Source organism: Salmo salar, chromosome 10 (assembly GCF_965601325.2).
Source record: "Salmo salar chromosome 10, fSalSal1, whole genome shotgun sequence".
NCBI classification, from domain to species: Eukaryota; Metazoa; Chordata; class Actinopteri; order Salmoniformes; family Salmonidae; genus Salmo; species Salmo salar.
In genome coordinates this window covers 60,947,799-60,971,655 of record NC_138300.1, presented here as the reverse complement: position 1 = coordinate 60,971,655, position 23,857 = coordinate 60,947,799, and the positions used below count along the sequence as shown (strand labels likewise).

The 23,857-nt window shown below is 43.6% G+C and overlaps 1 protein-coding gene across 4 annotated transcripts; it reads right to left on the bottom strand.

Moving 5' to 3' along the window:
• Positions 1-312: 312 nt before the first annotated feature.
• LOC106560639 (cyclic nucleotide-gated channel cone photoreceptor subunit alpha) lies at positions 313-23,277 on the bottom strand. Of its 4 annotated transcripts, XM_045688780.2 has the most exons (8): positions 23,121-23,277; positions 22,530-22,646; positions 21,890-22,063; positions 21,025-21,075; positions 20,817-20,823; positions 15,516-15,628; positions 15,285-15,391; positions 313-2,107 (listed from the first exon to the last, which is right to left on the bottom strand). In XM_045688780.2, the coding sequence occupies exons 1-8, from the start codon at positions 23,225-23,227 to the stop codon at positions 717-719; spliced, it is 2,067 nt and encodes a 688-aa protein (XP_045544736.1). In that variant the 5' UTR covers positions 23,228-23,277; the 3' UTR covers positions 313-716. The 4 variants fall into 4 exon arrangements, with proteins under 4 accessions (XP_045544736.1, XP_045544738.1, XP_045544737.1 ...); XM_045688782.2 differs by lacking the exons at positions 20,817-20,823; positions 21,025-21,075 and adding an exon at position 22,090 and having other exon boundaries at positions 15,516-15,617; positions 21,890-22,017; XM_045688781.2 differs by lacking the exons at positions 20,817-20,823; positions 21,025-21,075 and adding an exon at positions 18,092-18,100 and having other exon boundaries at positions 15,516-15,617.
• Between the last annotated feature and the right edge of the window lie 580 nt (positions 23,278-23,857).

Here is a 23,857-nt window from a genome sequence, read left to right as displayed (position 1 = left end):
CAAATATTGCAATGAGGAAACATTTCACTTCAAAACAGGAGTTGATTTTCTTTCACTTCAGCTCAAAAAACTTACGCCATGTTTTTCAAAATAGTTTAAAATGGCAGACTGATCACATGACTAATATCTGCGCTCTGATTGGAGGATTAAAAAAATTCTCTGCTTGGTGGCACTGCTGATCAAAACTCCCCAGATAACAAAAAAGTTTCTCATTTTAAATGGAAAAAAGTTGCAGAATTACTCTGCAATATTGCCTCCAAAAATATTGCGAAAAATGTTTGAAGTGTACATTCATCTTAAAGTAAGCTGGCTTTCTTTTGAAATTTCGTAGATCGATGCATTGCACTTCCGCAGTACCTTACTTAATTGTTATTAACCTACAGACGAAAGAGATACCATACCCGATCTCCGGGATAGCTTACTCTGGAGATCCATTTGATCTCCACTGAGTTAGGTAAATCTGCTTTAGTTTTTTTACACCTTATTTATGGAATATAATAATCTCCCAAACTCTCTAAAATGTGATGAGTTGGTGCCTCTAGGGCATTTCTGAAGAATGTGTTTGTTTTCTATAATTGTGTTTTGTATCTCTGTCTCACTTTTCGTGTATTTTTTACATGCTCATCATTAAAAGAGACATTGTTCTCAGAATGGTTCCCTGTCAATATAAAGGTTCAAAAGAAAAAGTCTCTGGGTAAATACGTTGCGTTGTGGGACTACTGTGTCTTGTTGTCGGCCACCACCTCAGATATATCCTCGGGCCGGACTGACTTGACTGTTGACTCTATGTTGGTGATCCTCTGTTTGATCTTGCTCTGGCTGGATGTGAACTCAGCCATGATCTTGGCTAACTTAGTCTTGATGATTTCAATATTGCTCTCCAACCTTTGGATCTTCTCCTCCGTGTCCTTAGGGTCAGCGCCCGCGTTAGCGACGTCCTCATCGATCATGTTGTCTTTCATCAGCATAGCCTTTCCCTTTTCTTCCAGAGCCTTCTTGGCGTCGGGGTACTCAGTGAGGGCCTCCATGAGATCGTCTTTCGACAGGGCGAAGAGGTCAGAGTAACCTATGCTCCTGATGTTGGCCGTTCTCCTGTTGCCAGCCTTGGAACCCTTGATGCCCAGGATACTGATCTCTCCGAAGTACGCTCCATCGCTGAGCACCACAAACTGTGTCACCCCATCGTCTGCCACCACAGCCAGCTTCCCTTCCTTAATGATGTACATCTCTCTGCCGATGTCTCCCTTCTTACAGATGTAATCTCCTGGGGAGAACACCTGAGGCTGCAGCTTCAGCACCAGCTCAATCAGAAGACCAGCCTCACAGTCCTGGAAGATACGCACCTTCTTCAGGGTGTCCAGATGGACGTTGATGGCAATTTCGGCCTTCAGCTTGTCTGGCAGGTTCTTCAGCACCTCCTTCTCATCGCAGGTCTTCTTCTCCGTCCAGAGGTAGTCGAACCACTTGATGACCCTGACCTCCAGATCCTTGGAGACCTTACGGAACTGCATGTATTGCTTGATGGAGTCGATTTTAGCCTGGAATTCTGCACGGGTTTTGTTCATGTTTGAGATCATGGCGCCAACGTTACCAACGATGGTGGCGAAAATCAGCACACCGATGAGGAAGTCAGCGACCACGAAGAGGTACTCGAAGTCTCTAACAGGTGGCGGGGTTTCTCCGATGGTGGTCAGGGTCAGGGTTGACCAATAAAGACAGTAGATGTACTTCCTGGCAAGGCGACCGTGCTCAGGATGACTGATGTTGGGGTACACCCAGGTGTCAGACCCGAACCCGATGGTCTTGGAGATGGCGAAGAAGATGCAGGCGTTCCAGTGGATGATGATCAGGATGTAAAGTACCAGGTTGCTGATTCGGAAAATGTTGGGGAAGCTGGTTCTGGTTTCAGTGCGGTCAAAGAACTCAAAGAGACGGTTCATCTTTGCGAGTCGGTTCAGTCGGAGCTCGGGGTAGTTGAAACCCACTTTCAGAAACAGCAGGTCTGTGGGTATCATTGAAATCATGTCCCATTTGAACTGTGGCGTTGATTTGTATTTGTCTCTAAGCTTCTTGTTGTCTTTCACAAGCAGTCCCTGTTCCAGAAAACCTGTTGAAATAATTCAAGAGAAATTAGTGATACCAAATAAGGGACAGTTCTACATTTACTGGGGTAGTTAAACAATTAAACACACTCGGGTACAACACGGTACCCGGGGAAAAACCAGCCTGGCGCATAACACGAAACATGTAACAAAACAATTCCACAAAAAGACATGGAGGAAACAGAGGGAATATATATGTAGTGTGATTAGGGAATGTAAACCAGGTGTGCGGGGAAACAAGACAAAACAAATGGAACAATGACAAGTGGAGCGGCGATGGCTAGAAGACCGGTGACGTCGACCGCCGAACGCCGCCCGAACAAGGAGAGGAGCCGACTTCGGGCAGAAGTTGTGACAGTTACAATGTTCTAATCTGATTAGGCTACTTGAAAAAGTCTCCTGTAGGCATGCGCACGTTGGTCCAAAATATAATTCCAGCGTCATAAAAATGGCATGACATTAACCAGGTTTGCTTTCAACCTTTTTATGCAAATAAAGTACGTTGGGGATTTCATTTTTCACGACATCATGAGAAAGAATGCAGTTTATTAGGCTACAGATGAAATAAGTTATGATGAACTTCACAGGGTAGTGAAAGTACATGGTGATGAGCTTGATTTTCTTTAAAAATAATCTCATCATGTACTGTAGTAGGCTATACTCGCGATGTATCTGCCAGCTGTTAAGTAGAGCGCACATGCCAAGACCAGACTGGGCACATTCACTATACTTACACAACATTTTAGTGACAAAACCATCAAATGTTACTTAAAACGATAGAGGAAACTAAGTCTAGATTTAACTTTAGCCTGCAGCTTTGATATGTGCTGAGAGAAGGACAGTGTATCATCTAGCCATACTCCCAAGTACTTGTATGAGGTGACGACCTCAAGATCTAAACCCTCAAAGGAAGTAATCACACCTGTGGGGAGAGGGGCATTCTTCTTACCAAACCACATGACCTTTGTTTTGGAGGTGTTCAGAACAAGGTTAAGGGTAGAGAAAGCTTGTTGGACACTAAGAAATCTTTGTTGAAGAACATTTAACACAAAATCCGGGGAGGGGCCAGCTGAGGATAAGACTGTATGATCTGCATATAAATGGATGAGAGAGCTTCCTACTGCCTGAGCTATGTTGTTGATGTAAATTGAGAAGAGCGTGGGGCCTAGGATCGAGCCTTGGGGTACTCCCTTGCTGGCAGGTAAGGGCTGAGACAGCAGATGTTCTGACATTATACACTGCACTCTTTGAGAGAGGTAGTTAGCAAACCAGGCCAAAGACCCTTCAGAGACACCAATACTCCTTAGCCGGCCCACAAGAATGGAATGGTCTACCATATCAAAAGCTTTGGCCAAGTCAATAAAAATAGCAGCACAGCATTGCTTAGAATCAAGGGCAATGGTGACATCATTGAGGACCTTTAAGGTTGCAGTGACACATCCATAACATGAGAGGAAACTAGATTGCATACCAGAGAGAATACTATAGACATCAAGAAAGCCAGTCAGTTGATTATTGACATGTTTTTCCAACACTTTTGATAAACAGGGCAAAATAGAAATAGGCCTATAACAGTTAGGATCAGCGTGATCTCCCCCTTCAAATAAAGGACGAACCATGGCTGCCTTCCAAGCAATGGGAACCTCCCCAGAAAGGAGAGACAGGTTAAAAAGGTCAGCGATAGGCTTGGCGGTTACAGGGACAGCAACCTTAAAGAAGAAAGGGTCTAAGATGTTTTTTTGGGGTCAAGTTTAAGGAGCTCCTTTAGTACCTCGCACTCAGTGACCACCTGCAGGGAGAAACTTTGTTGCGGGGCAGGGGAAAAAGAGGGAGAATCCTCAGGGATAGTCGCATTAGAAGGCGTGGGAGATGAGGAAACGTTGGACGGGCAGGGAGGCATGGCTGAGTCAAATAGGAATCCTGACATCATGAAGTAGTGATTAAAGAGCTCAGCCATGTGCTTCTTATCAGTAACAACCACATCATCAACATTAAGGGACATGGGCAGCTGTGAGGAGGAGGGTTTATTCTCCAGATCTTAAACCGTTTTCCAGAACTTCTTGGGGTTAGACTCACAGAGAGAGAACCGCTCCTTAAAGTAACTACCTTTGGCATTCCGGATAGCCTGAGTGCACTTATTTCTTTATTTCTCATTTGCCTGAATGCGTCAGCCTGAGTATGCGTGTATCAAGCCTTTAGCCAAATGTAATTCTTGAGGTGGAGTAACTGCAAGATCACGGTTGAACCAGCGGCTGAATCTGTTTTTAATTCTCATTTTCTTTATGGTGTCGTGTTTGTTAACAAAATCACTTAAAATATCAAAAAAGAAAGTCCAAGCATCTCCGACAGAGGGGGATCAAGCTGATTCTATATCAATTTCTACACCAATTTTTACTGAGCAGCCATTACAAACACAGGCTGTAAAACAGTGATCACTGAGGTCATTACAGAAAACACCAGACTGATACCTATCAGGATTATTTGTGAGGATAATATCAAGAAGAGTAGCCTTTTCTGGGTGTTTGGAGTCATACCTTGTGGGATTGGTAATAATCTGAGAAAGATCTAGGGAGTCCCATTTGGATTTGGTCAGGTAGTTTAAGCATGTCCCAGTTTAGGTCACCTAGCAGGACAAATTCAGACTTAGTGTAAGGGGCCAGGAGAGAGCTTAGGGCAGGTAGGGTACAAGCCGGTGCTGTACCCTACCCAGCAACAGTCAATAAAGAGCTATTTGAAACTTTAATGCTTAAAACCAGCAAATCAAATTGTTTGGGGACAGACTTGGTGGAGACAACCGAGCACTGAAGGTGTTCTTTGGTAAAGATTGCCACTCCACCACCTTTGGAAGATCTGTCTTGCCGAAAAAGGTTATAACCAGAAAGGTTAACGTCAGTATTTAAAACAGTCTTCCTTAACCTCTTGAGGATACCCTAGGATAGGGGGCGCCACAGCGCATTTACAAAAAAAATCTTTCCCATTTTCAACGGCCTACTAATCAAACTCAGATGCTAGGGCATGCATATACTTATTATATATGGATAGAAAACACCCTAAAGTTTCTAAAACTGTTTGAATGGTGTCTGTGAGTATAACAGAACTCAAATGGCAGTCAAAACCCCGAGACCGATTGAAACAGGAAGTGGAATTCAGAATTGTGGACTCGACTTCTCATCTTTCCCTATAAATCACACCGTTAACCATGGTTCAGTGAGCACTTCCTATTGCTTCCACTAGATGTCGCCAGTCTTTTCACAGTGGTTTGAGCCTTATACAGTCGAAACTCAGTGAATGAGACGCGTTGGAAATTGGTCACAGGGGATGGGCCATCACCATTATGACGCCGGCGGCCATGTCTACCCCCACCTTTGGAAACGGTTTTAAAGGCAATGAAATCATCCCCCTCGAATCTTATTGGCTCTCTTGGTGTTACAGGCCCTGAAGATGATTGTTTTACAACGTTTGACATGTTTGAACGAACCTACAGGCGGGAGAATCTCATTTTATCCGGAACTTCAGCCCTGCGCTTGGAGAGAGCCATAGGACGCGCTACCAACAGCAGGCTAATGGAACGTGAAGTATGGACTTTTTGACCGAAAATACATCTGTTGTGGACCTGGGATGCTTTCTGATGAAGACAACTAAAGGTAGGCGATTATTGACAATATTATACAAGATGAGATGTGACATGCGATTGTTTCAGTAATGACCAACACATCTGGATTGGAGCTGTGACTGCATGTCTCTCTGCTGATAGGAAAATACATGATATAATGAGGACAACATGTCTCTCTGTTGATAGGAAAATACATGATATAATGAGAACTGCATGTCTCTGCTGATAGGAAAATACATGATATAATGAGGACTACATGTCTCTCTGTTGATAGGAATATAACAGGATATAATGAGGACTACATGTCTCTCTGCTGGTAGGAATATAACAGGATATAATGAGGACTACGTGTCTCTCTGTTGATAGGAATATAACAGGATATAATGAGAACTGCATGTCTCTGCTGATAGGAAAATACATTATATAATGAGGACTACATGTCTCTCTGTTGATAAGAATATAACAGGATATAATGAGGACTACATGTCTCTCTGCTGGTAGGAATATAACAGGATATACTGAGGACTACGTGTCTCTCTGTTGATAGGAATATAACAGGATATAATGAGGACTACATGTCTCTCTGCTGATAGGAATATAACAGGAGATAATGAGGACTACATGTCTCTCTGTTGATAGGAATATAACAGGATATAATGAGGACTGCATGTCTCTCTGCTGATAGGAATATAACAGGATATAATGAGGACTGCATGTCTCTCTGCTGATAGGAATATAACAGGATATAATGAGGACTGCATGTCTCTCTGCTGGTAGGAATATAACAGGATATAATGAGGACTACATGTCTCTCTGCTGGTAGGAATATAACAGGATATAATGAGGACTACATGTCTCTGCTGATAGGAATATAACAGGATATAATGAGGTCTACATGTCTCTGTTGATAGGAATATAACAGGATATAATGAGGACCTCATGAAATATGTCTTATATGTAATGGACATAAAGACCTGGTCTGGAGATAAACGTATCTACTGTAGGTTGTTTTCGAACAAATTGGATCTTATGAACTGAGCAGGCTGGGCTGACATGCTAATAGACTTGCTGGGACATGAACATGAATTTATAATGTTGTGCTGTTATTATTTCTATTAGTATCGTCTATTATTGTTATAATGTTATTTTTGTAAACTGTTTTTCCATGTTATTTAGTTAGATCTCTTAAAAAGCACCCTCATAGATATGCAATAAACCTACGGGGCTTTCAATGTGTTAGTGAAGGGTGACAGTATTGAATTATGTTATCATGGGACTGCCCATATGTCACGTCCTGACCATAGTAAGATATTGTTTTCTATGGTAGAGTAGGTCAGGGCGTGACAGGGGGTGTTTTGTGTTTTTCTATGTTTTCTATTTCTATGTTTAAGTTCTAGGTTTCTATGTTGTTGTTTTTTGGGATGATCTCCAATTAGAGGCAGCTGGTCCTCGTTGTCTCTAATTGGAGATAATATTTAAGTATGTTTTTTTTCCACCTGTGTTTGTGGGCAGTTGCATTCTGTTTAGTCTCTGTACCTGACAGAACTGCAAGTTGATTGTTTTCCGTTTGTTATTTTGCTTCAGTATTTTGAGTTATAATAAATGATCATAATGAGCACTCAACACGCTGCGCTTTGGTCCCCTCTATACGACAGCCGTTACAGAACTGCCCACTACAACTGGATCAAGCAGCGTGCTCGGGAGGAGATGGATACCTGGTCTCTGAAGGAGAGGCTAGAGAGGGTAAACTGGACTTGGGGCCAAGTAATAGACAGATATAGAAGCCTGCCAGGGACGCACGAGAGGCTACAGAAACCAAAACATTTTTTTGGTGGGGGGGGGGGGGGGGGGCACATGGAGCAGTCAGCGGAGCCGAGGAGCAAACCAGAGCCAATCCGGGAGAAGAGGGAACATTTGGAGAAGGGAGAAATGGGAGAGTTATTGAGTTGGTTGAGGACGCACAAGTTTTTCCCGAAGGAACGTGTCGTCAGTTTGGGGCCACCTGAGTCAGCTCCCCGTATTCATCCTGAGAAGTGTGTGGAAGTTCCGGAACAAGTGATACCGGTGATACACATCAGGTCTCCAGTACATCTCAACAGCCCAGTACGTCCTGTGCCTCCTCTCCGCACTCGCCCTGAGGTGCGTGTCATCAGCCCGGTGCCACCTGTACTGGTCCCACGCATCAGACATCCGGTGCACCTCCACAGCCCAGTACATCCTGTGCCTGCTCCTTGCACTCTCCCTCCAGTGCGCTCCCACAGCCCAGTACGTCCTGTGCCTCCTCCCCGCACTCGACCTGAGGTGCGTGTTACCAGTCTGGCACCACCTATGCCAGTCCCACGCATCAGACCTCCAGTGCGCAAACCCAGTCCGGAGCCTCCAGCGACGCTCCCCAGCCCGGAGCCTCCAGCGACGCTCCGCAGCCCGGAGCCTCCAGCGACGCTCCCCAGCCCGGAGCCTCCAGTCTGGCACCACCTATGCCAGTCCCACGCATCAGACCTCCAGTGCGCATACCCAGTCCGGAGCCTCCAGCGACGCCAGAGCCTTCTCTGGTCTCTACTCCTTCCGTTACGGGGTCAGAGCCTTCTCATGTCTCTACTCCTCCCGTTACGGGGTCAGAGCCTTCTCAGGTCTCTACTCCACCCGTTACGGGGTCAGAGCCTTCTCTGGTCTCTCCCCCTCCCGTTACGGGGTCAGAGCCTTCTCTGGTCTCTCCTCCACCCGTTACGGGGTCAGAGCCTTCTCAGGTCTCTCCTCCACCCGTTACGGGGTCAGAGCCTTCTCAGGTCTCTACTCCACCCGTTACGGGGTCAGAGCCTTCTCAGGTCTCTACTCCACCCGTTACGGGGTCAGAGCCTTCTCTGGTCTCTACTCCTCCCGTTACGGGGTCAGAGCCTTCTCTGGTCTCTCCCCCTCCCGTTACGGGGTCAGAGCCTTCTCTGGTCTCTCCCCCTCCCGTTACGGGGTCAGAGCCTTCTCTGGTCTCTCCCCCTCCCGTTACGGGGTCAGAGCCTTCTCTGGTCTCTCCCCCTCCCGTTACGGGGTCAGAGCCTTCTCTGGTCTCTCCCCCTCTCGTTACGGGGTCAGAGCCTTCTCTGGTCTCTCCCCCTCCCGTTACGGGGTCAGAGCCTTCTCTGGTCTCTACTCCTCCCGTTATGGGGTCAGAGCCTTCTCTGGTCTCTCCCCCTCCCGTTACGGGGTCTGAGCCTTCTCTGGTCTCTCCCCCTCCCGTTACGGGGTCAGAGCCTTCTCTGGTCTCTCCCCCTCCCGTTACGGGGTCAGAGACGCCGAAGCCTCCCACCATTAGCTCTGACAAATTGAAAACCCTATTGGCGACTCCATTACCCACAGTATTAGACTTAAAACAAATCATCCAGTGATCATACACTGTTTACCAGGGGGCATTGCTACCGACGTTAAGGCTAATCTGAAGATGGTGCTGGCTAAGGCTAAAACTGGCACGTGTAGAGAGTATAGGGATATTGTTATCCATGTCAGCACCAACGATGTTAGGATGAAACAGTCAGAGGTCACCAAGCGCAACATAGCTACAGCGTGTAAATCAGCTAGAAATATGTGTCGGCATCGAGTAATTGTCTCTGGCCCCCTCCCAGTTAGGGGGAGTGATGAGCTCTACAGCAGAGTCTCACAACTCAATCGCTGGTTGGGACCTAGCCTGGCCTGCTGAGGAGTGACGGACTCCATCCTAGCTGGAGGGGTGCTCTCATCTTATCTACGAACATAGACAGGGCTCTAACTCCCCTAGCTCCATAATGGTGCAGGCCAGGCAGCAGGCTGTCAGCCAGTCTGGCAGCCCAGTGGAGTCTCCCAGTAGCACAGTCAGTGTAGTCAGCTCAGCCTTCCCCATTGAGACCGTGTCTTTGCCTCGATCTAGGTTGGGCAAAACTAAACATGGCGTTGTTCGCTCCAGCAATCTCACTGGAATAAAGACCTCCATTTCTGTCATTATTGAAAGAGATTGTGATATCTCACATCTCAAATAGGGCTACTTAATGTTAGATCCCTCACTACCAAGGCAGTCCCTCTTCTCCTGGTTACACTAGTGACCATATCCCCCGCGCATCCCGCAAAGGCGGAGGTGTTGCTAACATTTTCGATAGCAAATTTCAATTTGCAAAAAAAATAAATGACTGTGTTTTCGTCTTTTGAGCTTCTAGTCATGAAATCTATGCAGCCTACTCAATCACTTTTATTGCTACTGTTTACAGGCCTCCTGGGCCATATGCAGCGTTCTTCACTGAGTTCCCTGAATTCCTATCGGATCTTGTAGTCATGGCAGATAATATTCACATTTTTGGTGACTTTAATATTCACATGGAAAAGTCCACAGACCCACTCCAAAAGGCTTTCGGAGCATCATCATCATCATCGTCTCAGTGGGTTTTGTCCAACATGTCTCCGGACCTACTCACTGCCACAGTCATACTCTGGACCTAGTTTTGTCCCGTTGAATAAATGTTGTGGATCCTTGCGAAATATCCTAGATGCAGTCGCACCCCTAAAAACAAAAAAACATTTGTCATAAGAAACTAGCTCCCTGGTATACAGAAAATACCCGAGCTCTGAAGCAAGCTTCCAGAAAATTGGAACGGAAATGGAGCTACACCAAACTGGAAGTCTTCCGACTAGCTTGGAAAGACAGTACCGTGTAGTATCGAAGAGCCCTCCCTCACTGCTGCTCGATCATCCTATTTTTCCAACTTAATTGAGGAAAATAAGAACAATCCCAAAAATGTCGCTAAGCTAACTAAAAAGCAGCATTCCCCAAGAGAGGATGGCTTTCACATCAGCAGTGATAAATTCATTAACTTTTTTGATGAAAAGATCATTATGATTAGAAAGCAAATTATGGACTCCTCTTTAAATCTGTGTATTTCTCCAAAGGTCAGTTGTCCTGAGTCTGCACAACTCTGCCAGGACCTAGGATCAAGGGAGACACTCAAGTGTTTTAATACTATATCTCTTGACACATTGATGAAAGTAGTCATGGCCTCTAAACCTTCAAGCTGCATACTGAACCCTATTCAAACTAAACTACTGAAAGAGCTGCTTCCTGTGCTTGGCCCTCCTATGTTGAACATAATAAATGGCTCTCTATCCACCGGATGTGTACCAAACTCACTAAAAGTGGCAGTAATAAAGCCTCTCTTGAAAAAAGCCAAACCTTGACCCAGAAAATATAAAAAACTATCGGCCTATATCGAATCTTCCATTCCTCTAAAAAAAAATTGCGAAAAAGCTGTTGCGCAGCATCTCACTGCCTTCCTGAAGACAAACAATGTATACGAAATGCTTCAGTCTAGTTTTAGACCCCATCATAGCACTGAGACTGCACTTGTGAAGGTGGCAAATTACCTTTTAATGGCGTCAGACCGAGGCTCTGCATTTGTCCTCATGCTCCTAGACCTTAGTGCTGCTTAAGATACCATTGATCACCACATTCTGCAAATGTTCTACTTTTAAATTCGCGCAAAACAAAGACGCAAGTTCTAGGTCCCAAGAAACAAAGAGATCTTCTTTTGAATATGACAATTATTCTTGATGGTTGTACAGTCATCTCAAATAAAACTGTAAAGGACCTCGGCGTTACTCTGGACCCTGATCTCTCTTTTGACGAATATATCAAGACTGTTTCAAGGACAGTTTTTTTCCATCTACGTAACATTGCAAAAATCAGAACATTTCTGTCCAGAAATGATGCAGAAAAATGTATCCATGCTTTTGTCACTTCTAGGTTAGACTACTGCAATGCTCTACTTTCCGGCTACCCGGATAAAGCACTAAATAAACTCCAATTAGTGCTAAATACGGCTGCTAGAATCTTGACTAAACCCAAAGAATGTGATCATATTACTCCAGTGCTAGCCTCTCTACACTGGCTTCCTGTTAAGGCAAGGGCTGATTTCAAGGTTTTACTGCTAACCTACAAAGCATTACATGGGCTTGCTCCTTCCTATCTTTCCTATTTGGTCCTGCTGTACACGTACGCTACAGTCACAAGACGCAGGCCTCCTTACTGTCCCTAGAATTCTAAGCAAACAGCTGGAGGCAGGGCATTCTCCTATAGAGCTCCCATTTTATGGAATGGTCTGCCTACCCATGTGAGAGACGCAGACTCGGTCTCAACCTTTAAGTCTTTATTGAAAACTCTTCATTAGGTCCTATGATTGAGTGTAGTCTGGCCCAGGTGTGTGAAGGTAAACAGAAAGGCACTTGAGCAACGAACAGCCCTTGCTGTCTCTGCCTGGCCGGTTCCCCTCTCGTCACTGGGATTCTCTGCCTCAAACCCTATTACGGGGGCTGAGTCACTGGCTTACTGGTGCTATTCCATGCCGTCCCTAGGAGGGGTGCGTCGCTTGAGTGGGTTGAGTCACTGTCGTGATCTTCCCGTCCCGGTTGGATTTCCCTCATCAATCTACACAAAATACCACATAAAGCAAAAACATGTTTTTAGGAAATGTACCGTTTACTCAGTGCTTTGTTGAAGCACTTTTGGCAGCGATTACAGCCTTGAGTCTTCTTGGGTATGACGCTAAAAGTTTGGCACACCTGTATTTGGGGAGTTTCTCCCATTCTTCTCTGCAGATCCTCTCAAGTTCTGTCGGGTTGGATGGGGAGCGTCGCTGCATAGCTATTTTCAGTTTTCTACAGAGATGTTAGATCGGGTTCAAGTCCGGGCTCTGGCTGGGCCAATCAAGGACAATCAGAGACTTGTCCTGAAGCCACTCCTGCATTGTCTTGGCTGTGTGCTTAGGGTTGTTGTCCTGTTGGAAGGTGAACCTTCGCCCCAGTCTGAGGTCCTAAGTGCTCTGGAGCAGGTTTTCGTCAAGGATCTCTCTGTACTTTGCTCCGTTCATCTTTCCCTTGATCCTGACTAGTCTCCCAGTCCCTGCCGCTTAAAAACATCCCCACACCATGATGCTGCCACCACCATGCTTCACCATAGGGATGGTGCCAGGTTTCCTCCAGACGTGATGCTTGGCATTCAGGCCAAAGAATTCAATCTTGGTTTCATCAGACCAGAGAATCTTGTTTCTCATGGCCCGAGAGTCCTTTAGGTGCCTTTTGGCAAACTCCAAGCGGGCTGTCATGTGCCTTTTACTGAGGAGTGGCTTCTGTCCAGCCACTCTACCATAAAGGCCTGATTGGTGGAGTGCTGCAGAGATGGTTGTCCTTCTGGAAGGTTCTCCCATCTCCACAGAGGAACTCTGTAGCTCTCTTAGAGTGACCATCGAGTTCTTGGTCACCTCCCTCACCAAGGCCGTTCTCCCCCGATTGCTCAGTTTGGCCGGGCGGCCAGCTCTAGGAAGAGTCTTGGTGGTTCCAAACTTCTTCCATTTAAGAATGATGGAGGCCACTTTGTTCTTGGGGACCTTCAATGCTGCAGAATGGTTCTCTCAGAGCTCTACAAACAATTCTTACAACCTCATGGCTTGGTTTTTGCTCTGACATGCACTGTCAAATGTGGGACCTTATATAGACAAGTGTGTGCCTTTCTGAATCATGTTCAATCAATTTAATTTACCACAGGTGGAATCCAATCAAGTTGTACAAACATCTGAAGGATGATCAATGGAAACAGGATGCACCTGAGCTCAATTTCGAGTCTCATACTAAAGGGTCTAAATACTTATGTAAATAAGGTATTTCTTATTTTTTTTTTTAAATATGCAAACATTTCCACAAACCTGTTTTTGCTTTCTTATTATGTAAGTATTGTGTGTAGATTGATGAGGGGAAAACCTTATTTTATCCATTTTAGAGTAAGGCTGTAACGTAACAAAATGTGGGAAAAGTCAAGGGGTCTGAATATTTTATGAATGCACTGTATGTACATACTGTATTTACCTCGTACCCTGCACATTGACTCGGTACTGGTACCCCGTGTATACAGTTATTGATACTCATTTTGTATTCATTTCTCATATTATTATTTTTCTATTATTGTGTATTCTTGGGAAGGGCATGTAAGTATTTCACTGTTAGTCTACACCTGTTGTTTACCAAGCATGTGACAAATAAAACATTGAATAACATTTTTCAGTGCCACGCCTCACTTCCTTGACAAATCACAATTGATCAAATTTCAGTTGAAGAACCTCAGCTGTTCTAGACCTGACAATGTGTCTGAGTAGTAGAACCTCACCTGTTCTAAATCTGACGATGTGTCTGAGTAGTAGAACCATAAAGCCTAATCTATTCTAGAATGTGTCTGAGTAGTAGAAACTCACATGTTCTAGAATGTGTCTGAGTAGTAGAACCTCACATGTTCTATAATGAGTCTGAGTATTAGAACCTCATATGTTCGAGAATGTGTCTGAGTAGTAGAACCTCACCTGTTCTAGAATGTGTCTAAGTAGTAGAACCTCACCTGTTCTAGAATGTTTGAGTAGTAGAACCATATAATCTCACCTGTTCTAGACTGTCTGAGTAGCTGAACCATAGAACCTCAGTTGTTCTATAATGTCTGAGTAGTAGAACCATAGAACCCCACTTGTTCTAGACTGTCTGAGCAGTAGAACCATAGAACCTCACCTGTTCTAGACTGTCTGAGCAGTAGAACCATATAACCCCACCTGTTCTAGACTGCCTGAGTAGTAGAACCATAGAACCCCACCTGTTCTAGACTGCCTGAGCAGTAGAACCATAGAACCCCACCTGTTCTAGACTGTCTGAGCAGTAGAACCATAGAACCTCACCTGTTCTATACTGTCTGAGTAGTAGAACCATAGAACCTCACCTGTTCTAGACTGTCTGAGAAGTAGAACCATATAACCTCACCTGTTCTAGACTGTCTGAGTAGTAGAACCATATAACCTCACCTGTTCTAGACTGTCTGAGTGGTAGAACCATAGAACCTCACCTGTTTTAGACTGAGTAGTAGAACCATATAACCTCACCTGGTCTAGAATGTCTGAGTAGTAGAACCATATAACCTCACCTGTTCTAGACCGTCTGAGTGGTAGAACCATATAACCTCACCTGTTTTAGACTGTGAGTAGTAGACCCATATAACCTCACCTGGTCTAGAATGTCTGAGTAGTAGAACCATATAACCTCACCTGTTCTAGACTGCCTGAGTAGTAGAACCATATAACCTCACCTGTTCTAGACTGTCTGAGTGGTAGAACCATATAACCTCACCTGTTCTAGACTGTCTGAGTGGTAGAACCATATAACCTCACCTGTTTTAGACTGTGAGTAGTAGACCCATATAACCTCACCTGGTCTAGAATGTCTGAGTAGTAGAACCATATAACCTCACCTGTTCTAGACTGCCTGAGTAGTAGAACCATATAACCTCACCTGTTCTAGACTGTCTGAGTGGTAGAACCATATAACCTCACCTCTTTTAGACTGTGAGTAGTAGAACCATATAACCTCACCTGGTCTAGAATGTCTGAGTAGTAGAACCATATAACCTCACCTGTTCTAGACTGTCTGAGTGGTAGAACCATATAACCTCACCTCTTTTAGACTGTGAGTAGTAGAACCATATAACCTCACCTGGTCTAGAATGTCTGAGTAGTAGAACCATAGAACCTCACCTGTTCTAGACCTGACGAATGTGTCTGTGTAGTAGATTAAGTCTGAGGTGTAGTCCAGGACAATCCACAGAGTCGTGTATGTGCTCTGGAGTTCATTAAAACATGCCCTGTGGGACGACAAATAGTCAAACAACCAATATACAACATTAAACAATAAACACAAACAAACATTCAGCAACAAAAATATATGAGCTTAAATGAAGAAGTGAACTGTACTGTATGAGAACAGACCTGGTCACTAGTATCATGAGGTTGTAGAAGCATGGTGCAGCGATGATGGTCAGCCATCTGTAGTAATGATCTGCTGATGGGTCCATGATCCAAATCTCTTTCCTGAAACATGACTTCGGATTCATTTTTAAGCAAACTTTTAAAAATATTTCTCACAGATTGTTCAGTCATCACAAAAGAGCTAGTATTTAATTATGATCAAGTAACAAAATTACCACCATCTTGCATATACTGTTCATTACAATGAACACATTGTTAAATGTGTGTGTTTTGACATTGTACAATCAATGGCCGCAATGGTGCCAAAACCCTGGAATTGGTAGTGCAAAGGTTACCCTTTTCTCCTGCGTGTTTTCTTACCAACACCCACATAGTGTTACTCTCCCACCCATCCTACCAGAATAGAGCTATTTTTCATGTTAATGAACACGGGGGACCAGTACGAACAAAAAAACAACGTGTATGAAATGTATGCATTCACTACTGTAAGTCGCTCTGGATAAGAGCGTCTGCTAAATGACTAAAATGTAAAATGTAAATGATGCCAGGTGTGCCTTCTCCTTCACATCTTGGGGCAGACTGCCATATGGACTACCATCCAATTTATGGGAGCTCCTCCTTGTCCTTCACATCTTGGGGCAGACTGCCATTTGGACTACCATCCAATTTATGGGAACTCCTCCTTGTCCTTCACATCTTGGGGCAGACTGCCATATGGACTACCATCCAATTTATGGGAGCTCCTCCTTCTCCTTCACATCTTGGGGCAGACTGCCATATGGACTACCATCCAATTTATGGGAGCTCCTCCTTGTCCTTCACATCTTGGGGCAGGCTGCCTTATCTACTACCGTCATACTTACGGCAGCTTCTCCTTGTCCTTCACATCTTGGTGCAGACTACCTTATGGACTACCACGATTCTTACGGCAGCTTCTCCTTGTCCTTCACATCTTGGGGCAGACTACCATCACACTTACAGTGTCACGGTTGTCGTCGGTGAAGGAGGACCAAAACGCAGCAGGTAAGTGCAGGCTCATCTTGACGTTTATTTATATTCAAAATGAATGCCAAAATAACAAACCACGAGAATGAACGAACAACCAACAGTCTGGCAAAGCATAGGCTCAACACAGAACAATCACCCACAAATAACAAACAAACACACCCTCATATATGGGACTCTCAATCAAAGGCAGATAGACAACACCTGCCTTCAACTGAGAGTCCCAACCCCAATTAACCAAACATAGAAACAGACATACTAGACAAAATCATAGAATACCTGAAAACCAAACAGTGCCCAAAAACCCCGGAATACTTAAACCAAATGCCCCTTCAACAAAACACACCACCCCGAACCACATAAAACGAATACCCTCTGCCACGTCCTGACCAAACTACAATACCAATTAACCTTATACTGGTCAGGACGTGACATACAGGAACTACGGTGAGGGAAAAAAGTATTTGATCCCCTGCTGATTTTGTATGTTTGCCCACTGACAAAGAAATGATCAGTCTATAATTTTAATGGTAGGTTTATTTGAACAGTGAGAGACAGAATAACAACAAAAAAATCTAGAAAAACGCATGTCAAAAATGTTCTAAATTGATTAGCATTTTAAAGAGGGAAATAAGTGTTTATTTAATAAATAAATAAAGAATAAAGAAGACTCGAGGCTGTAATCGCTGCCAAAGGTGCTTCAACAAAGTACTGAGTAAAGGTTCTGAATACTTACGTAAATGTGATATTTGCAAAAATGCCTAAAAACCTGTTTTTGCTTTATCATTATGGGGTATTGTGTGTAGATTGATGAGGAAATAAAATGATTTAATTGATTTAAGAATTAGGCTGTAACGTAACAAAATGTGTAAAAGTCAAGGGGTCTGAATACTTTCTGAATGCACTGTATATGTGCAATTGATAGATGCACATAAACACATTTAAAAACGTTAACATGTAGTGTATGTAAATTGTAAAGCATTTTGTCTCTAATGTCTTTTTCGTTATGTGTCGGACCACAGTAAGACTAGCTGTTGCCATTGGCGTCGGCAAATGGGGATCCAAATAAATCCAAATCAAACTGTTGCCACAAAGTTAGAAGCACAGAATCATCTAGAATGTCTTTGTATGCTGTAGCGTTAAGATTGCCTTTCACTGGAACTAAGGGGCCTAGCCTAGACTCATGAAAAACAGCCCCAGACCATTAGCCCTCCTCCACCAAACTTTACAGTTGGCACTATGCATTGGAGCAGGTAGCGTTCTCCTGGCATCCGCCAAACCCAGATTTGTCCTTCGGACTACAAGATGGTGAAGAGTGATTCATCACTCCAGAGAACGCGTTTCCACTGCTCCAGAGTCCAATGGCGGGGAGCTTTACACAACTCCAGCCAACGCTTGGCATTGCGCATGGTGATCTTAGGTTTGTGTGCGGCTGCTCGGCCGTGGAAACCCATTTCATGAAGCTACCTACGAACAGTTCTTGTGCTGACATTGCTTCCAGAGGCAGTTTGGAACTCGGTAATGTTGCAACCGATGGACAGATGATTTTTACACGATACGCGCTTCAGTACTCAGCGGTCCTGTTCTGTGAGCCTGTGTGGCCTACCACTTTGCGGCTGAGCCGTTGTTGCTCCTAGATGTTTTCACTTCACAATAACAGCACTTACAGTTGACCGGGGCAGCTCTAGCAGGGCAGAAATTTGACAAACTGACTTGTTGGAAAGGTGGCATCTTATGACGGTGCCATGATGAAGGCCACTGAGCTCTAAAGTAAGGCCATTCTAATGCCAATGTTTGTCTATGGAGATTGCATGGCTGTGTGCTTGATTTTATAAACCTGTCAGCCAAATCGACTCATTTGAAGGGGTGTCCACATACAGTACTATTGTATATGTAGTGTATATTTTGGTCATGTAGTGTATATTTTGGTCATGTAGTGTATATTCTGGTCATGTATATTTTGTATATTTTGGTCATGTAGTTTATATGCAATGTATATTCTGGTCATGTAGTGTATATTTTGGCCATGTAGTGTATATTCTGGTCATGTAGTGTATATTCTGCTCATGTAGTGTATATTCTGGTCATGTATATTTTGTATATTTTGGTCATGTAGTTTACATGCAATGTATATTCTGGTCATGTAGTGTATATTCTGGTCATGTAATTTTTGTATATTTTGGTCATGTAGTTTACATGCAATGTATATTCTGGTCATGTAATGTATATTCTGGTCATGTAGTGTATATTTTGGTCATGTAGTGTATATTCTGTTCATGTAGTGTATATTCTGGTCATGTAGTGTATATTTTGGTCATGTAGTGTATATTCTGGTCATGTAGTGTATATTCTGGTCATGTAGTGTATATTCTGGTCATGTAGTGTATGTTCTGGTCATGTAGTTTATATTTTGGCCATGTAATGTATATTTTGGCCATGTAGTGTATATTTTGGCCATGTAGTGTATATTTTGGTCATGTAGTGTATATTTTGGTCATGTAATGTATATTTTGGTCATGTAGTGTATATTTTGGTCATGTAGTGTATATTCTGGTCATGTAGTGTATATTTTGGTCATGTAGTGTATATGTCATGTATATTTTGGTCATGTAATGTATATTCTGGTCATGTAGTGTATATGTCGTATATTTTGGTCATGTAATGTATATTCTGGTCATGTAGTGTATATTTTGGTCATGTAGTGTATATTTTGGTCATGTAGTGTATACTCTGGTCATGTATATTTTGTATATTTTGGTCATGTAGTTTACATGCAATGTATATTCTGGTCATGTAGTGTATATTTGGTCATGTAGTGTATATTTTGGTCATGTAGTGTATATTCTGGTCATGTAATGTATATTCTGGTCATGTAGTGTATATGTCGTATATTTTGGTCATGTAATGTATATTTTGGTCATGTAGTGTATATTTTGGTCATGTAGTGTATATGTAATGTATATTTTGGTCATGTAGTGTCAGCTGAAATATGGAAGTGCAGGTTAAACAACAACCCTGCAGGTGGCAGCACCACTCCTGTTTATGTTCACCAATACAGTTCACTCCTCACGAGTCTAACGTCAACTTCATATTTACATAAATATGAAACAGTATAGTTCAACCATTCACCCGCCTTATCTCAGCTCACTGGTCACCTGTAGCAGCACCCACCCGTAGCACGCGCTCCAGCAGGTATATTTCACTGGTCACCCATAGCACGCGCTCCAGCAGGTATACTTCACTGGTCACCATAGCAGCACCCACCCGTAGCACGCGCTCCAGCAGGTATACTTCACTGGTCACCATAGCAGCACCCACCCGTAGCACGCGCTCCAGCAGGTATACTTCACTGGTCACCCCCAAAACCAATTCCTCCTTTGGCTGCCTTTCCTTCCAGTTCTCTGCTGCCAATGACTGGAACAAATTACAAGAATCACTGAAGCTGGAGACTTATATCTCCCTCACTAACTTTAAGCATCAGCTGTCAGAGCAGCTTACAGATCATTGCACCTGTACATAGCCCATCTGTAATTAACCCATCCAACTACCTCATCCCCATATTGTTATTTCTTTTTTTTGCTCATTTGCACCACAGTATCTCTACTTGCACATTCATCTTCTGCATATCTATCACTCCAGTGTTTAATTGCTAAATTGTAATTACTTCGCCACTTCGGGCTATTTATTGCCTTACCTCCCTAATCTTACCTAATTTGCACACACTGTATATAGATTTTTCTGTTGTGTTATTGACTGTACGTTTGTTTATTCCATGTGTAACTCTGGCAAAATAGGTATTGTAGCTCAAGGAGTGGCTGATGGACCTCTTCAGCTAGCCGGGTGATGGGCCTAGCACGAGGCTAGTTCCAGGCTAACTGGTGCTTGCTTCGGGACAGAGACGTTAGCCAGGGGGGTAGCCACTCGGATAGCAGCTAGCTAGCTGCGATGATCCAGCTGAAAAGGTTCAGAGCATGCAGTAAGAAACTGGAGATGGAGAAAGAGCAATAATGCTCTGGGTTGAATCGCACTGTGCAGACTGGGAGGTTGACCTGGCTAAAGGTTAGCTGATGACTGCTAGCCGTGGCTAACTGACTATTAGCTAGTAGCTAGTTAGCTGGCTAGCTTCTGTTGGGGGTTCCGGTTCTAAAGTATAGAAAATAGGAGATCCATAACACATTGGGTGAGGTGGGTTGCAGGAGAGTATGTTGAAACTGAGGTTGAAATATTTTTTTTTAAATTAAGACCTCCAAGAATTCCAGTGTCCAGTATAAACTAGTATCGGAGGCTACTTTCTACTTTCTCTCTATAGAGCTACCTCTAGTCTAGTTCCACTTTCTCATCTTCTAGTTCCACTTACTCATCTTCTAGTTCCACTTACACATCTTCTAGTTCCACTTTCTCATCTTCTAGTTCCACTTTCTCATCTTCTAGTTCCACTTTCTCATCTTCTATTTCCACTTTCTCATCTTCTATTTCCACTTTCTCATCTTCTATTTCCACTTACTCATCTGTGTTGTTGCAGTTGTTCATATTGTACATAGCCAGAGTCCACTGACTGACTTGGCTTGAGAGGGAAAGATAGGGACAGGTTGGCAGGGTTAATTGTGGTACTGATTTGGCTTGAGGAGGGACTGCTATTTACCTCCTTATGTCTCAAATTTAGCATAATTTAATCCAAATTTAACATGATTTAATCCACATTTTGCATAATTTAATCCGAATTTAACATGATTTAATCCAAATTGAGCATAATTTAATCCATATTTAACATGAATTAATCCAAATTTTGCATAATTTAATCCAAATTTAACATGATTTAATCCAAATTGAGCATAATTTAATCCAAATTTAACATGATTTAATCCAGTATGCTGAGATGATGTATTAGAAGGTTTCTGTGTCATTTTAAGATATTAAATCACAGGTCTATGAAAGCCATCTGAAGTTACGATATTATTCACAGGTCTATTAAAGCCATCTGAAGTTACGATATTAAATCACAGGTCTATTAAAGCCATCTGAAGTTACGCTATTAAATCACAGGTCTATGAAAGGATATTCCAAGTTAGAACTTTTAAGTTTGTTTTCATTGAACCGTTCTTTTATACAGGTTAGACCCGCTGAGATCAGAACATCTCTTTTGAAAGAAGAAAACGTTTTTCAATGAGCATAGAGTGGCAAACTTCTGTGATTTTTCCCCAAATTCCCAAATTTGCCATAAATAACGGGTTTGGTTCCAAGATTCCCAGAATAAGGAGGAAATCCAGAATTCCTCCAATCGGGATTTCTGCAAAAATCCGGGAATTTTGAAAACATTCAGGGAATTTTGCAACCCCAGTTGACCATCCCCATCTCTAGTCCAGACTTACTTCCTCTTGCGGACTCTGTCGGGGTATCCCAGTGACTGTGCGTTGCTCTCTCTGCTGGAGGCCTCTTTGAGCTCAGGGCCCCTGAAGCGCTCCAGGAAGGAGTCCGGTCTCTCCACCTCGTGGTGCATCTTGTGAGAGGCCCAGGTCCGCAGCATGAACAGGAAGTGAGAGAGCCTAGACAATCAGCGAAAACAAAACACTCTCTGTCTGGTTGTATGGACTGGGTTATATTATGGCTGCCAGGTTGTATGGACTGGGTTATATTATGGCTGCCAGGTTGTATGGACTGGGTTATATTATGGCTGCCAGGTTGTGTGGACTGGGTTATATTATGGCTGCTGAGTTTGTGACAAAGAGAATCAGGAGCGGATGACTTTGCATGATATGAAACTGACAATGGACAAGTGACAATAGACAAGCAACAAGTGACGATGGACAAGCAACAAGTGACGATGGACAAGCAACAAGTGACGATGGACAAGCAACAAGTGACGATGGATAAGCAACAAGTGACGATGGACAAGCAACAAGTGATGATTGACAAGTGACGATGGACAAGCAACAAGTGATGATGGACAAGTGAAACACTGAATGAACATGAATGACTGAGATGGTGCAATGCTGTGAGGTGGGGGGATACCTGGCCAGGGCTCCTGACCCTGTAAAGGAATCTCTGTGAGACTCTGTGTGTCTGCTGGTTAACACAGAGACAGCACCCTGAACCTCTGACAACGTGTCCTCACACTCTGAGTTGGCCCTGAGAGAGAGAGAGAGAGAGAGACAGAGACAGAGACAGAGACAGAGACAGAGACAGAGAGACAGAGACAGAGACAGAGACAGAGAGAGAGAGAGAGAGAGAGAGAGAGAGAGAGAGAGAGAGAGGGAGGTTAACTACTGAACACAATGTGGTTGTGTTAATCCACAAGGACGCTGCCTTTTATGGCAGCTAGACATCCGGCAGCTGGCATTGGATTGAGACAGCCTGTATGTTCCTAGCCTGACTGTAGCTAGATCGTTGGATTGAGACAGCCTGTATGTTCCTAGCCTGACTGTAGCTAGATCGTTGGATTGAGACAGCCTGTATGTTCCTAGCCTGACTGTAGCTAGATCGTTGGATTGAGACAGCCTGTATGTTCCTAGCCTTAATGCCAATCTGTTTGTGCTATCATGCCAAATCTGTGTTACTCATTGTCAATGCTAAACAATAAGAAATGGAGCCTTGACTTCTCACCTGGAGGTTTCGTTCTCGATGGAGTCCAGGTCATCATCGGGTGTGCCGAGAAGCGGCTGTTGCCTGGTCGTTGCCGGGTAGGACTGGTCTGTGCAGATCTTTGCCATGCTGACTTTTGTAGGCCTTGCTGGCCAGGGGACTCCAACCTCCGAACAAAACACTGTAGAGGTCAGAGGTTAGCCAATAAGCGATCAGGATATAGGCACTTAAAAAATCTGTACCCTGCGTAGACATCTTCCAACCAGGATCTCTGGACGACCTGGATCTTTTGGAAAAGTAACCCCTAATTTTGAAACCCTAACTCTGCATCTGAAAGTAACGGACAGCTAGGCCTTTACCTCATATGTCTGTGAATGGTTCCATTCATTCATCAGTCTTTCAACGGTCTTTTCTATAAATCCCATGAGACTAAAATATCAAGGACAAGCAGTGTGCCTGACTATACAGTAAAATATCAAGCAGTGTGTCTGACTATACAGTAAAATATCAAGGACAAGCAGTGTGTCTGAATATACAGTAAAATATCAAGCTGCGTGTCTGACTATACAATAAAATATCAAGCAGCGTGTCTGACTATACAGTAAAACATCAAGCAGTGTGTCTGACTATACAGTAAAATATCAAGCAGTGTGTCTGACTATACAGTAAAATATCAAGGGCAAGCAGTGTCTGACTATACAGTAAAATATCAAGCAGCGTGTCTGACTATACAGTAAAATATCAAGCAGTGTGTCTGA